The sequence below is a fragment of the Phocoena phocoena genome, chromosome 2 (genome assembly GCF_963924675.1).
Source record: "Phocoena phocoena chromosome 2, mPhoPho1.1, whole genome shotgun sequence".
NCBI lineage: Eukaryota > Metazoa > Chordata > Mammalia > Artiodactyla > Phocoenidae > Phocoena > Phocoena phocoena.
This window is the reverse complement of record NC_089220.1, coordinates 10,557,855-10,573,955: the sequence shown is the minus strand read 5'-3', so window position 1 is coordinate 10,573,955 and position 16,101 is coordinate 10,557,855. Positions and strand designations below refer to the sequence as shown.

Genomic DNA, 16,101 nt, shown 5'->3' with positions numbered 1-16,101 from the left:
TAACAGACATTAAAGAAAGAAACACTGGTCTGAGGGTACTTGGATTAAGTGGTTATTATTCGATGCATCAGAAAAATCAATAATATACATTTAGCTCAGATTTCGGAGTCAAAATTCAAGAGATATTCAACAATTAGGAGAAGCGCCTCCTCTGCGTTTTTTTTTTTTTTCCCCTACCAAAAATGCAATCAAAGAAGAGCTCAGTTGAATCATTCTTCATTGTAAGCATGGATTGAGGAGGCTGCCTTGTTTCACTGACTTGGCTTGGTGTATTTACATCTGACTTTCCTTTTTTTTTTTTTTTTTACCTTTTCCCCAGGGTCTGTGTCTTTGTCTTGACTTCCAGTTTGATACTGTGGTTAAAGATCGACCCACAATATTGAGCAAGCTTTTACTCTTGCATTTTCTTAAGCAAGATATTCCTGCTTTGAGTTGGGAGTTCTTTGTCAACAGATTTGAAACGCTTTCTTTGGAAGCTCAGCTACATTTGGATTGTAACAAAGAATTTCCTTTTCCTACAAGTAAGCAAAACAAAGAACTTGCTTTAAACAGTCACAGTTCCTATTCTGGTGCTTGCTGGATAAACAGAAGATACTCTGCATGTAGTTTAATTTCCCATTATGGAGGATACCTTGACTTCATGTACTCAGTTCATCAAATGTTTATTGAATATCTACTGTGGTAATCTGCAGGTTAACTATTTTCTGGCATTCCAACATCAAAATTTTTCTCATTTAGGCACTTCCCTGGCGGTCCAGTGGTTAAGACTCCACGCTTCCAATGCAGGGGGCATGGGTTCAATCCCCAGTCGGGGAACTAAGATCCCACATGCCACGTCGCGTGGCCAAAAAAAAAAATGAAAAAAAACCCTCATTTATTTGAGGACCAGTGAGAACTATTTGTGACTCTGTGTTCCTTAAATATTATTCAACCATCATGTTTGTCATGTCCGTGAGCAATTTTGTGAGATATATTTGCACTTTGTAAATTTATTCTTCCGTGCTTAGTAATCAGTTACCTGGAGCTCTAAATAGATGGAGGAAAGACTTTGGTCACTCAACTATTTATCCAGTGATAACAAAATTAGATACTTTAATCTTATGGTCTAAACAGAAAAATGATAGACGCTAGTCAAAATAGGTAATAGCCATGATTTTTTAATATAAGGCTTATCATAGAGGGAGATAGATGAATGAGAAATGTATCCATGGAAGATGACTTTTAATATTGAAAATATACACAGATGGATTGTTTCAAACTACTTGTATAACATAGCGAGTTAAGGAAAATGATCACCTCTAATTCCTTTTGCAAAGCTATCACTGCTGTGAGGACCAATGTCGCTAATCTCAGTGATGCAGCATTGTGGAAGATCAAGAGGGCTCGTTTTGCAAGGAACCGCCAGAAGAGTGTGCGTTCCCTCAGAGACAGCGTGAAAGGGCCCGCGGAGTCCAAGAGGGCGCTCTCCCTCCCTGAGACCCTAACCTCCAAAATCTGTTGAGTATCTTCTTCCATCCTTCCCTTAAATCTGTTTGATGTCTTTCTGAGGCTGACATGTCTTGTTGAATGTTCACAGACAGTAGTGTATTTAGCAAACTGAGCTCCTTCAGCTGCATTGGCCTTCACATTCCCTAGAGGGTCCCCTCAGGTGTGTCAATGCCCTGGGTGGCTTTTCCCAGTTGCTGGTGAAACAAATCCCTGATCCAGCAGTAGATTGTTTTGAAATGTAGAAGGCAGTAAATCCACTGATGCATGGCATGAGACGCAGGAGAAGCGTTTGCTCCTAAGTCCTAGAATATGAAAGTTTCCACCACCACCATTATAACCTAAGACCTTCCTGGATGAGACTTTGTCAAGACCCATGGCAACTAACAGGGTAGAGTAGAACTTTGGGGAATGCATTTTCTTTTCATGCATGACAAAGCCAGCCAAGAAGCTCCTAGAGAACCAATAATAATGGTGTTTTCAAAAAAGAAAAAACAGGCTGATAAGAAGTTGAGTTTCTGCCCAACTTCACCAGATAATTTATAAATAAAAACAAACATCATTGCCAACTAAAAAAAGACCATATATACTTGTTTTCTAAAGGTCTTTTTTTTATATTGCACTTTTAAAGAAAACAAAAAATACCAAATGACTAGATGAACTGTAATGATTGGCAATGGCTCATGAATGACAAATAATTAAAAATTCATAACTAAATCACCATATTAGCGAAGAAGTACATTAAATATAACACTAACTTGTAACATTTATTAAATGATTTAATTTTTAAATAATGTCATGAAGTTAATAAAATAACACTATAAAACATTTTTTTATGCTGTCAGAAGCTGAAATGTTTGCTGTTTCATTGACATTTCTTAGAAGTCAGCTTTATGTAACATAACCATTTTTAATCATAAATATGATTTTATTTTGTTTATTGCATTTCTCTCTATTTTATGACAAGCTACGGAAATGTGATATTTTGAACTTTGGAAGAGTCAATGAAAGCCCTTTAAGCAATCAATGACCCAGCTTTTCAGGGAGCAAAGATAATAACAGATGGCCATTTAAGAATAATCTTTAGCATTGCTAGGCCCAGTGAAACTGCATCAGATTCTAGAAACCAGTACCTAGATTCAATAAATTACAATTTCGATATGAATTTCCCAGCTCTTTTATAACCTAACTAATCAGTTTGGGATATAAAGTTTATTTATTGTTATTTCTTGTTAATTGATTCACATAACAATTGGGAAGAATAAGAATTGAAGTAACATTGAAGGATGTTCTTTAGATTCAAAGAAAGCCACAGAACTTCTGTGACGTAAACATCTTGTATGTGATGTTAATTACAAATACGAAAACGAAACTTGCTCCTGCTATCCAGTGCAGTTAGCACTGAGTATGTTTTCTAGGCTCAAGTTGTTTTTAATGCTTATTTAAATAGAGTTGTTGTTGATTTTTAAGCTGTGAGGTTGACCAGGCATGAGCAGTCTGCTCCAGCTCTCGGTGGGACACCCGAACAGATGCCAGGTGGGTACTCCTGACGTTGAAGGGCCGTGTGCAAGTGTCTATCACAGGTGGACAAGGTAAAGAATGCGGTGTCTCTAACTGGACCAGAGTGATGTATTTAGGATTTGAAAGCTCGAAGGGTTTTACCCCTTCGAGGTGCTCAAGTGTTTGAGCCCCTGACATGGCAATTCTTTCCATCTTAAAATTGGCAGATGACTTTTGATCCTGTTAACTTATGGTCCAGTAAGAAGCCTCATGTTACCTGAGTATGCACTTCTCCCCCGAGAGCCAGTATGACTTGAACTATAACTAGTACTTATATTTGTATGTGTTTTTACACATAGAAATATTATGTTCATATATATCTGCTCTAGGAAAAACATTTCATTTACATTTTAAAAGGTTATACATTTGAACCACCATCATTCACTCATCCCCTTAGCCATTTCCGATTCTTTGCAACTCTTACATGCATTTCTGTCTCTCGAGAAAGGAGGATTTCCATTGTTTAGAGGACCATGGGGTCATATTCTGCTTGGTAGAGTGTAACTGTCCTTTGACGTTCTTGATAGATTAACTTATCATGAAGTATCTTAAGGGTTGAAGGGACGCTGGCGAGCCTGTTACAGATTGAATGTTATCTACACACATGATGCCATACTTGCTGGGAAAATTGTGGAGGTTCTGAATACCTGCTTATTTGTCCAAAACAAACCTGGTAACTACCACCTATGTATCATGCTATACAACGTTTGGCTTTTCATCTAAGAGTAGTTTTAAAATAAACTTTTCAGAATGGTACCAATCCTCTCAGAAGGAGAGTATTTCAAGTAAGGAGACTTTCAAGAACGTGTTGTAAAAACAATGGTAGAAAGAGAAGCAGTTAGGCGTGGGAGACGAGGGGAAGAGGGAGAGCCCTAAATACTATGAATGCAGATGGCAGATGTTGGCCTAAGTGCATTTTTGCTTTTAAAATTGATGAGAAAAGGGGAGCACACACTTGGCAGAGTCCCTCTACCTTGTTTTGAGCATCACTCGGGCCTCAATTGTGCTGGGATTTAAAAAAAAAAAAAGAATAAAAATAAGAATTTCTGATCCTGAACTTCATTTAAAATGTGAAAATATCCATTTTCCCTTCAGTTAGGTCTTTTTGAGATTGGTCTTATGCAATTTCATAAGTTACCTTTATCTTACCCTGTCTTTTCTTTTTGTCTTAAGGCTTAGTTGAAAAGCTAGTCTTTAATTATTATTATCCATTTAAACAATCTAACCGTAGGAGTCCTCTCACATCTCTTTGGAAAAACATGTACGTATGTTTCTTGAAGAAAAGCCTTTAGGTGTCTAACTGTCCCATCAAAAGTGATCAGATGGAAAAGGGGCAGATAACAGTATTGTTTAAATTAAATATAAAGCTAATGCTTCTGGAAAGATAATTACATGACACCACAATAAGCAAAACTTGCTTAGATTTGGAAACAGGTGGCTCAGCTTATAAGGCAATTTCAAACTAGTTTTTCATTTTTGCATTATTATTTACTGAACACTGAGTGTTTTAACTTGGAAGCAAAGACACGCCAGGATAATCACAAGATTGTACAGAGTGGTTTAAGATAGTAATTAAATGGAAACCGAAGACCTTGCTATTTAACGAACATGCTTTTGTTTGGTACAAGTAATGAGCTCCTCTGTGCAACACCTCTTATTGATCAGGCCTGAAATAAAGCAGGTGTCCTTTAATTATGCAGCAAGACTTAATTTTAGTTGCTGTTTAGGCTGAACTTTTGGACACTGGATTTACAGTTTATGGCTCTCTGATCTTAGCATTTACATATTGCCCACAGCAAATTTTGCAGCAGAAATGCACTTGTATAGAGGGTAAACTCTGCAAGGCTACTGAAGAGTTGCATTCCTCTGTGACTTTTTTTTTTTTTTTTTTTTTTTGCGGTACGCGGGCCTCTCACTGTTGTGGCCTCTGCCGTTGCGAAGCACAGGCTCTGGACACGCAGGCTCAGCGGCCATGGCTCACGGGCCCAGCCGCTCCATGGCATGTGGGATCTTACCGGACCGGGGCACGAACCTGTGTCCCCTGCATCGGCAGGCGGACTCTCAACCACTGCCCCACCAGGGAAGCCCCCTCTGTGACTTTTATGAGTCAAATCAGAGACCTTTGTGCATATAAGTAAAATTCATAGACTGTCATAGCTGAAACATTAGAGATATGTTACCATTCTCATTTTCCAGAAGAGGAAACTGAGGTTCCCAGAAAGGAACAAGTTTCACAAGCTTGTTGGTGACAGATCTGGGTCTCAAGCCCAGATGTCTTGATCTCTCTTGCAAGGCATGTGTGGTAATGCTAGCAGGAGCTCAGCACCTTCATTTAATCCCAATTGATGAAATATACAATTTTATGTGCTAGTCTGAATTTGGTATAATTATAATTAGATATAAGCTGTTTTTTCACTGATGCTGTGAGAACCAGGAATTCTTTGCTTTTGGTGATTCAGAACACCTGCTGAATATTAATTGACTACAATGCAGCAGTTATGGTAGGTTACCATTGGACCGTACTGGAAAATTGGTATCAACCCCATGTGATCATGGGAAACTTAGTTATATCTTCTTCCTCATCCCCTGGGATGAATAATTAAACAAGAGTAGGTATATAATGTTAATGACGACAATAGCACTTTATATATGTATAGTACCTTTTTATAAAGAGTGTTTTTAATGCAAATCATCTAATTTCAATTTCACAACAACTGTGCATATACATAAAGTATTATTTTTTTTTCCACTTTACATACAGACAGGAAAACTGAGGTCCTGGGGGACTAGGTAACTCTGCTTATATAATTTGCTCGTGATCACATATAACTAGTTAGTTAGATAGAGACTGATACTTGAGTCCGGGAGACTTTATTTGCTTTCTTTCCACTACAGCTTCTTCTCAATAAATTGGTCTTAGGGTGTCCCTGCCTTGGGGTACGTGAGGACACCAGTCTTATCAGGGAGCTGACTTGGGCACTCAAGCTCCAATGTGACTTAAGCCCATGAGTGTTCAGACCAAAGGACCTTTCCCGACCAGGACTTATAGATTGGTCTAGAGCTATCCTAATCCCTAAAGGGACATATATACTTTCAATTCTACTCCAGCCTGCAGAGAAATCTTGAGATCTCTTGGTCTGAATTTGTGTCAACAAGAGAAGGTACCCAGTACTGGGTAGCACTGGTAAAACTCTCTTGTATTTCCCGCCTCCCTCAATGTCCAGCCTAGAATTCCAAATTACTTCTCTTTGGGCTCTCTCTTTCTAGAGGTGGTTTACATTTCATGTCTTCACTAACTTGCAAAATGCCTATTGATCATTAAGAGCCAATAAATCAAAGAATTCAATTGTTCTTATAGGAATGACCTTGATTGAAATGATAGTTTCGGAAAATGACAGTTTCTATTGACCAAACACTTATTGGGCACCTGCTGTACTAGAAAATATGAAGAATGTAAAGATACATCAGAAATTCTTGTACTCTCAACTTGCTTATAGTCAAGTAAGGGAGATAAAGTATGAACATAGGTGAACTCTCATCTCGTGTGAAAGTGATAGTACTACAGTATCGTTCACGTCAAATGCAATGGGAGGAGAGCTGGAGGGAACAAGGAAGGTTTTGTGGACAGGTGACTCAGCCAGGCCTAGACAGGTGGATAGGAGGTAAATGCATGGTGATAGGATGTGGGATAGGAGACGCAAAGGCAGGGATGGGGAGCACATGAAGCTATGCAGCTAGTAACCGGCCCCAGCTTTACGGCCCTCCGTAGCTCTGTGCATACAGAACAGAACTGCTGTGAACGAAGCCTTAAGTTGTTTTAATGAGCCACGGAAACCAGTGAGGCAGTGTAGTTAGAACTACCAACATAATGCGGACTCATTTATAGTGCTTGATCATTGGTTTCTCTGGACCAAATGCAGAGTAAACTCATAGAAACTTCCTTCCACTACCTAATTGTCACTTGTCGGCTTGATAGAGGGGTCAGTGAGTCGACTTACAAAGAGGAATGTTCCCTATTTCCCTACCCACTTCCTTGCTGTTTGGGGACATCATCAGGTTTTTGCCCATGTAGAAAAGATATGAAATATTTATTTGAATTCAATGCACTTTAAACATATACGAATTATGAGCATCTACTATATATCAAACACTGTCCCGTATTCTGTGAGGGATGTAAAATTGGATAAGACATAGCACTTGCCTTCAAGGAGTCTTTGTTCTTACAGGGGAAATACAGCAAATGGATAAAAAAAAAAGTTCTGCCTCGCATAGTAGTTATTTGCCACATGAGAGTTGGGAAATGCTAAAGGAAATTTTCCTGCGCTCTTTCCCACCCGTCTTCCCTCCTTTCTTGTTTTTGGAGATGTATAGATTTAGGGACCCCAGTTGCTGAGAGGAGGGTGGGCATGTTAATAAGAATGGCTTCTGGGGACCAGATCCATAGGATAAAGTTGGGGGTGCGGGTGGAGGACCACCGTGCAAGGTGAAGAGAGCATCACAAGCAAAGACACCAAGGTGGGAAGAGGCTGGCTCCGTTCTGAGATCCAGGAGTAGCCCCGTGTGTAAGACTGTGGAGCATTTAGGGTGGAGCAATAGGAGATAAGTCTGGAAAAGCAGATCCTGGTCCTGCCTGGTTTCACATCTTCTGAATAAATAAAACTGTTATACCGTGGCGTTTCAATCAGTTGTGCCACTCTGTGGACAGGTCATGATGGACCCGGTCCATGTTAAAGTGAGGGTAGGAGTAGCTCTGCCCCCATGGTAATAAAGGTTTTTACATTTTTCTTTACAAAAATGATAAAATCAAATCCCTTAACCTGTTAAATCTCCATAGTTAAAACAGATATAGGAATTTCACAGACTAGAATTCAAAAGGAAGTGTTTTAATTGTCACATTTAGAGAAAATATTACAGGCATTTAGTTTTAAACTGGAAATTTTATATCTTTTATAGATAACTAAAATAGTAATATTGTCTTTATCCATAAAGAAAATGTCAGCTTTCCTAAGCTCATTTTTCTTAGGGGTTTGATTGAGGTAACTTTTCCTGATGAAGAGTGGTGTCAGTCACATGCTTACGCTATTTTTAAAGAAAGAGAATATACAAAGCGTAGACTTGCAAAGCCCACACTTGGAGGGGTAAATTATTGGAATGAAAAGAGATTTCTTTCACTTTATGCAAAAAGTTCCATTAACTAGTTCTTTTTTCAGTACATTTAATGGTTTGTGAAAGATCACTCATTACTGGCTATTCAGGGAAAGCAAAGAGCAGCAAACTTAAAGCTAAGTACTGCAGATCGATGAAGATGAATCCAAAATGAGGATGGGCCCTTTGAAATGATACTTAGTCATTAGGAAAATATGATTTGATGGGAAAAACTAAGGTTACACACTTTTAAAATGAATGTCTACTTGCAATGGGGCGAAGAGATTTGAAATATCTAAACTTGAAGCCTGATAGTTTATTTTCTAGACTTGAACTAGATAGGAGGAAATAGGGAGCCGGTGTCCTAGCTGGGCCTTGTCTGGATCTCCCTTTCTTCTGTTTGAGTCCCCTAGACTCTCAGGGCTAAAAAACAAAGTTGCATCTCCTCTCAATTCCTCCTCAGTTCCATTTTTAACTTTGGAGTCAAGCCAGTCTAGACTTGGAAGTGGCTGAGCAGGGCTGAGCGATACATGCTGTCCTAAACCTTGCCCCCCCAGAGCTAAAACGAATTGAGGAATGAAGCTATATCATCCTAACAGCCATTGCTTGCTGCTACAATAACACTGAACGCTGCAGGTAACCTAGATTCTCACACTTGTCACATTCTTGGCCCGAGCTTGCCCAGAGCAATACCGTCCTGCTAGTTGTAAAGTAATACTCCGATGGAAAAAAAAAAAAAAAAAATCAAGACTAAATATTTTTCAATGCTGAAAAGATAGTTCTTTAAACTTTTAAAATAAGGATTTGGTCTGATCTTCTATTTCAGACATTTAATTTAATTATAATATACAGTAATGCTTTACATTTATGACCTTTCGTGAAATAGGGTGTTCCACATGAATTGATATTTTTCCTGATGGGTCATGCATGCCTCATAAATGATGATAATGGTAACAACTTATTGACCACTCTCTGCATGTGAAACGGTGTAATAAACAAATCCTTAGGTTTTATTTGAACAATTTTTGGTTAAAACTTCTCTAAAGTACATTGCATACATTTATTCCTTCATGAACAGACTCTATGAGACCGAAAAATGTTGTTAATGTCCGAGGGTCACACTGAAGTTTGTTAGGTGGTTTCCCCTCTACTAGAGGTTCTTAGACTTAGTTGATTCTGCTGCCTCTTCACTCATTGTCAACTATCCCATCTCAGTGTATCACTTTTGAAAAGGTCAACATTCTTCTGATCATCTTGGGAAAACTAGACAACCAAGCATGTAACCTTATGTGCAGTTCTAAACTAGTAAATTCAGAATTTGACATTACCTTCATGCCACTACTTCAGAGAAAGTGTTTAGGCTTGAGACAGCTAATTTCTGTGGTCCCCAGGAAACATTTCTTCTATCTTGCTTCTCTTGGCTGGTCCTAGAAGATTGAGATTTTTGCCAAATTAGTTGAGGCGTTAAAGGATATAAATTACTACCTAGCTCTTGGTTGTATCCTGCATGCCATAATTCAAATGGATAGAATCAAAGTTTGGTTTGTAGTGATTTGTAACCAAAGCTTGTCATCATTTAGAATGTTTCCTCTCAGGATGAGAGATGAGAATGCTGGTGTGTGGGTCTAACCCACCAGGCAAAAACTTTGTTTCCAATTTAGAAATTCTCATGTGGCTTGTCAAAGGAAGGACAAGAATGTATATAGGGTATTTTGAATAAAGCCCAAAACATAAACATAAATATGGAAGAGCAAATCTCACTCTTCCTTCCCTCAAAGTCCTAAACTAAACCAGATCAGAAAAGGCAGAAAACAAGGGGAGACAGGGTATAATTTCTGACTTTGAGAAATAACAGAGAAAGTCAATGTCGGGGACCTACTCAGATATAATTATTTGTTAGGTTAAGAGTAAGTCAAGGGCTACGGTATTTTTTCTTTCCATATGAACTTTCAGCTCACCTTCGTGTGGTGTTTTTCTCTGTTTTTAAAAGTTCATGCTTCTTTCTTTCTGTCTGTGCCCTCCCACCCCTTATATGTTTCTCATTACATACAGCAGGGCTTATAATTTGCTATTTCTAATTTTGACTGTGTCATTCAAAGAGTACACACTGCTAATATCTTAGAATTTGGAGAAGAAAACTTTTCTTTTTGTATCAGCTGATATTTGAACATAACTGAATTGAGATTATAATTTAGACAAAATAACTCAATGGATGTTTTAGTCGCTCAGTAGATTTTAGGAAAATGATTTTTGTGGTTATTCTTACACGCTTAGTTTACAAAGCTGGAAGGGAAACTTCTCTTTATTAGTGAGGATAAAACTTTGCCAAGATATTCAAAAATTTGCTAAGTGCAAAGTTTGTGTAGGTATTTGTCTTGCTGTTTGAAGATAACTTTGCTTTATAGTGTCTCCTTTTTTTTTGCATTCCCTTATTCTTCCCAAATCACTTGGTCGTTGTAATTTCCACCCTGGGACCAGTGCTTTGCTCAGTAGGCCATATTGTGCCTTTAAGTTTGTCTAGAGCAGACCTTTAAATATTTAGAGGCTTTATCGATATAAAGAATGAAATAGGGTGCTATGGTGCTTCATTGACCAGTGAGATTTTAGTGTAAACTTACCTGTGGGGGAACCACCCACTGATGGCCTTTCTTGTACCGACAGGCCAACAATCCCCTGAGAATGACAACACCATCAAGGACCTGCTCCCTGAAGATGCTGGGATCGACCACCAGACAGTGCACCAGCTAATTACAGTGCTCATGAAGTTCATGGCCAAGGATGAGAGCAGCGCCGAGTCAGACATCAGCAGCGCCAAGGCCTTCAACACGGTCAAGCGGCACCTGTATGTCTTACTTGGCTACGACCAGCAGGAAGGTTGCTTCATGATTGCACCTCAAAAAATGCGCCTGTCCACTTGCTTTAATGCGTTTATTGCAGGAATTGCCCAAGTAAGTGTAAGCTTTCAGGAGTCATGCCGTTAGGCTTTTAGTACAAACAAGTCATTAAATTCCATTTAGCTGACATTGGTTAAGTGTAAAGTTTTGCACAAGTTGCTTTATTAGGCAGGGGTACGTGGAGGACATCAACAGCCTGATATCATAAAGGGAGTTGGGGATTTTGGGGGGGGTAAAACATACAGAAAACTTAGCATTTTAATCTTTTTTTTTTTAACATCTTTATTGGAATATAATTGCTTTACAGTGGTGTGTTAGTTTCTGCTTTATAACAAAGTGAATCAGCGATACGTATACATACATCCTCCTATCCCCTCCCTCTTGCATCTCCCTCCCTCCCACCCACCCTCCCTCGAGGTGATCACAAAGCACCGAGCTGATCTCCCTGTGCTATGCGGCTGCTTCCCACTAGCTATCTGTTTTACATTTGGTAGTGTATATATGTCCATGCCACTCTCACTTTCTCACAGCTTACCCTTCCCCCTCCCCGTGTCCTCAAGTCCATTCTCTAGTAGGTCTGCTCTTTATTCCCATCCTGCCCCTAGGTTCTTCATAACCTTTTTTTTTTTTTTCGATTCCATATATATGTGTTAGCATACGGTATTTGTCTTTCTCTTTCCGACTGACTTCGCTCTGTGTGACAGACTCTAGGTCCACCCACCTCAGTACAGATAACTCAGTTCCGTTTCTTTTTATGGCTGAGTGACGTTCCGTTGTCATTTTAATCATTTTTAAGAGTACAGCTCAGCGGCAGTAAGTATATTCACGCTGTTAGGTAACCATCACCACCCTCCATCTCTAGAACTTTTTCATCGTCCTAAACTGAAACTCTACCCATTAAACAATAAAGAAGTGTGGAAGTTTTGTTTGTAGGTTTTTTTCTTTTAAACCGTTTTCCTTTCTTGGCTTCAAGTGGAGAGTTGAGTTAATCATCCAACTTACTTCATGTCACCTTATCATCATTGGCTTTTTTCATGTTTCTCTGCTACTTCTAACTGCTGTATTATACATCATGGTATACATTTTCCATGATTTAACTATCCACTCCCCCAGTGATGGACACTTACATTGCTCCCAACTCCTCACCACCCCATACAGATCATCAGTGAACATTCTGTACGTGCACCTTATTCACCAGTGTAAGAATTCCTTTGGGATATGGGTCCAGGAGCAGACGTAACAGATCATTGGGTATATATATGCCTACTTTGACCAATGTTACGAATCTCACTGTCCGAAATGGCTGTCCCAATCTGCAAAGGGTGTAGAACTTGGGGCTAGAGAGAAATGGATGTGAATTTCAGCTCTGCCACTGTTATTAACTGTTAAGCATCCTGGCTGCTTTGCTCACTGGTAATAGATTTTGGGGGGAAAGATTAGAGACAACATATTGCAAACGCCTTAATCAGTGCCTATCTCATGGTAGGGACTCAGTGATGGTAGCTGTTATTATTTAGCTCAAATAGATCGTTAATATAATGAACACAGAGAAGCAAAGGGGGAGCAATATGTATGTCTCTTGCTGGTGTTGATAACTAGATGGATCTTCACTAAGACTCAGCTGTCTATGATGGAGAGAGAATACATCATTTCAGATACCAAACTTTACCTCCCTTCCTCCCTCACTTCTCTCTTTCTATATTCACATTATGCATATTTATTTTAGATATATAAGAAAAAAATTAAAATGCAAATCTCCAGGAAACCCATGACAAATATAACTTACTAACATTTTGGTGTATGTCACTGGCTCCAGATTTACATACATTCACATATACATGCATACACACATATGTGTGTATATGTATATGTGCACATATTTTTTTATAATAATGGGATCACTTATACATACTGATATATATATGTGCCTGATGTGTGTATGAATATGTATATATATACATATTTGTATCTTTTAAACCTAAAATTTATTATGAAGTTCATATCACGTAAATAAATTTGTACCATGTTCCATTTAATGGCTACACAGTATTCTGTTGTCATATAAACAGTCTTTTATTTAATTCCATATTGTTGAATATGGAGGTTGTTTTCAATTTGCGGTGGCTATAATGCTGGATATCTTTATGCATACACCTGGGAATGCCTGTCAGATTATTTCCTTAGGATATATTTAATTGCTGTATTAGAGGCTATGTGCTTTTTCCTACTTCTGAATACATGTTTCTAAATTGCTCTCCTGAAACGTTGAGAAATACTCTTGCTAGTGGTGTCTGAGAATGCCCATTTCCCTACATAATTACCAATACTATGTGTTTTCATTGATTCTAGTTTAATTCTAGTTAATAGTTTAATGGGACATTTTAAAAGATAAAATTTATTTTCAACAGATAATTAAGTAGATAAATTAAATAGTTAAGTAGATCAAAACTATTTAAGTTACAAGTTATTAAATTTCTTGTGAGCTAGGATTTTTCCCCCTCTATATGTACTGGCCGTTACTGTTACTATTTTGTGAGATACCTGTAAAATATTTCTCCCGTGTTTTGATGGTTCAAAGTTTTCCTTTTGGCTTATAAATGCTCTTTATAGTTTTCCTTCAGTTATTACGTTTTTTCCTATTTCAGGTTATGGACTATAACATTAATTTGGGAAAACACCTTCTCCCCTTGGTGGTTCAGGTGCTCAAATACTGCTCTTGTCCTCAACTACGGCATTATTTCCAACAGCCACCTCGTTGTTCTCTCTGGTCCCTAAAACCTCACATCCGGCAGATGTGGTTGAAGGCCTTGCTTGTCATCCTTTACAAGGTGAGTTGCTGTAGTCACTCATTTTTTGGGTGGAATGATTCTCTTAGAGAGAACATTTAAGAGATCTCTGTGGGATAGTAATTTGACCTTCAGAGGAAGACGCATGATACACAATTAGTGTCGAGAAGTAAAGAGCCGTTGGAATGAAAATAGAAATGTAGACCGTGCCGGTGTATACTCCAAAATGCTTGAAGCAAAATCTGATGCCTATTGATCAATAATCTCTCTTTATGCTCGGAACCTCATATCTTATCTATATATTAATTATTATGTCAGAAAACAAGAAAACTATTTAAAGTTGTATTCATACACCAAATGTTTATGCCAGGTAATTTTCTTGAAAGGAATTATAACTACAAAATGGCATGCGTTGCCATCCATGATTTGGTGCAAGAGGAAGGGGATACAGTCCCTTGTCAAAATAAGGCCATGATAAAGGGAAATTTATGTTTCTGCTTTTCTATGTTTTTCTTTTTATTATACCCAGAAGAGACTGAGAAAAATATCTAGCAAGATCAAGTGGAAAAATTTACCCTTCAGAATAACCGTTTATATTCTTCTCCCTCCATTTCATTGAGCAGTATCCATACCGAGACTGTGATATCAGCAAGGTCCTGCTGCATCTGATTCACATAACAGTCAATACACTCAATGCACAATATCACAGCTGCAAGCCCCACGCCGCGGCAGGACCTTTGTACAGTGACAACAGTAACATAAGCAGATACAGCGAAAAAGAAAAAGGTACTTGACATATCTCAATTCTCTCTCAAACTTAGCTTGCCTACGTAATACATTTCTGGACAGTGTTTCTCTTAGATGATAGAGGAGCCCCCCCCCAGATATCATTCTGGAGTCAAAAATGACCTACTGCTTCATTAATTTTCCAACTTTCCCATGAATGTTGCTGCTTTCATTATGTAAAATGAACACTCAAGAGAAATAATTGATACGCTTCTAAAGCCCCCTTCATAAGAAATCGTGTTTTGTAAAAAAAAATTGTCTGCTGGTTAGTTCAGGAGGCTTTGTAAACCTTTTCCTACATGTTGGAAACATCTTGCTTTGGACTGTGAAGTAAATCTTGGTTGGCACTCAGTGGAGCCATAATCTTGTCCATCTCTAGTTTGCTCCTGACCTTGTGCTCGTAGATTTGAATGGAGCCTAAATTTGCTGAAGTGCTTTTTCCTAGCCTCCTTATTCAATAAGAATTAATTTAAGGCAACTGAAATGAAACATTTTTGCTGCATAGGTTTAAATTATTTCCAGTATCGACACTCTTTATATTGATAGCTCTTCGGCAAAGGAGGCAGTAGAATGAAACTTTAGATAAACTTCCAGCCTGGATGTTTTCAGGTGAGAGCTGAAGAGCCAAGGTGTGTCTTTAGTGCATGTCGCAGGGTGACTAGACTCGTAAAAGGTGACATCATCGATCCAGTCCTGGGAGAAAGCCAAGTGCCCCGTGGCCCTTTGTGGTGTTAATAGATTCCTTTTTGGTGGGACTGCTCTGGAAATGTCTGGATAGGAGGGATTGGAGCCAGTGTTCCACTGTTCATTTATTGACAAAAGGTCCAAGAGCCTAGGTTGGCCAGAGATAGAGCTGTCAGAACTAAGTTCATTAAGTTCTGGTACCATTCAGATCCTTCCTGAAGAATATCTTAGGTCCTAGTTTCTGGGAAATTAGACAGATTCAGTTGAACTATAGATGTCGTCAATGTGGGCTCAGTATTTGGGCCAATCCCAGATGAACCTTTCTGGATGGGAGGAGCCATCTTGAAGTCTTTCCATCTCTCTCATTCAGTACATTTTGAGAATTATTTCCAAGTTATGTAAGGGAAGTTACACAATGATTTTTTCGAAAAACTGTATTTTTCAAAGGAGAGTATTTTTAAAAAGGAAATAAATTAAACAGATCATCGTGTTGATAGGCTTCCTCATCATCACGGAAGTTCACGGGAGTTTTGTATCCATTTTGATCATTAACGCTTATTTTTTTATTTGACCAAAAAGATTATTATGATTACTTTGTCTAACATCTACTGCTTCAAATTTCATTAACTTACAGAATCTTGTGTTTTAAGACAGGATCGATCCTTAAAACTTAACCCTATGCTGGTACTCCCCTTATACTCAAGAAGTCTTAAATAATCATAATCACACCTGAGGCTCATTTTGTCAGATAGGTAGATATA

At 38.5% G+C, this 16,101-nt stretch overlaps 1 protein-coding gene across 3 annotated transcripts in view; it reads left to right on the top strand.

Moving 5' to 3' along the window:
- The window catches only part of UNC79 (unc-79 homolog, NALCN channel complex subunit), a 216,357-nt gene that overhangs the window by 119,790 nt on the left and 80,466 nt on the right, over positions 1 to 16,101 (top strand). For 2 of the 3 annotated variants that reach the window (XM_065871451.1, XM_065871452.1), the window contains 5 exons: positions 320 to 521; positions 1,317 to 1,496; positions 10,852 to 11,138; positions 13,730 to 13,912; positions 14,494 to 14,656. In XM_065871451.1, the coding sequence (XP_065727523.1) occupies positions 320 to 521; positions 1,317 to 1,496; positions 10,852 to 11,138; positions 13,730 to 13,912; positions 14,494 to 14,656 (1,015 nt within the window). Of the gene's footprint in view, positions 1 to 319; positions 522 to 1,316; positions 1,497 to 2,955; positions 3,022 to 10,851; positions 11,139 to 13,729; positions 13,913 to 14,493; positions 14,657 to 16,101 lie in introns of all 3 variants that reach the window. The other variant, XM_065871450.1, reaches the window with a different exon arrangement.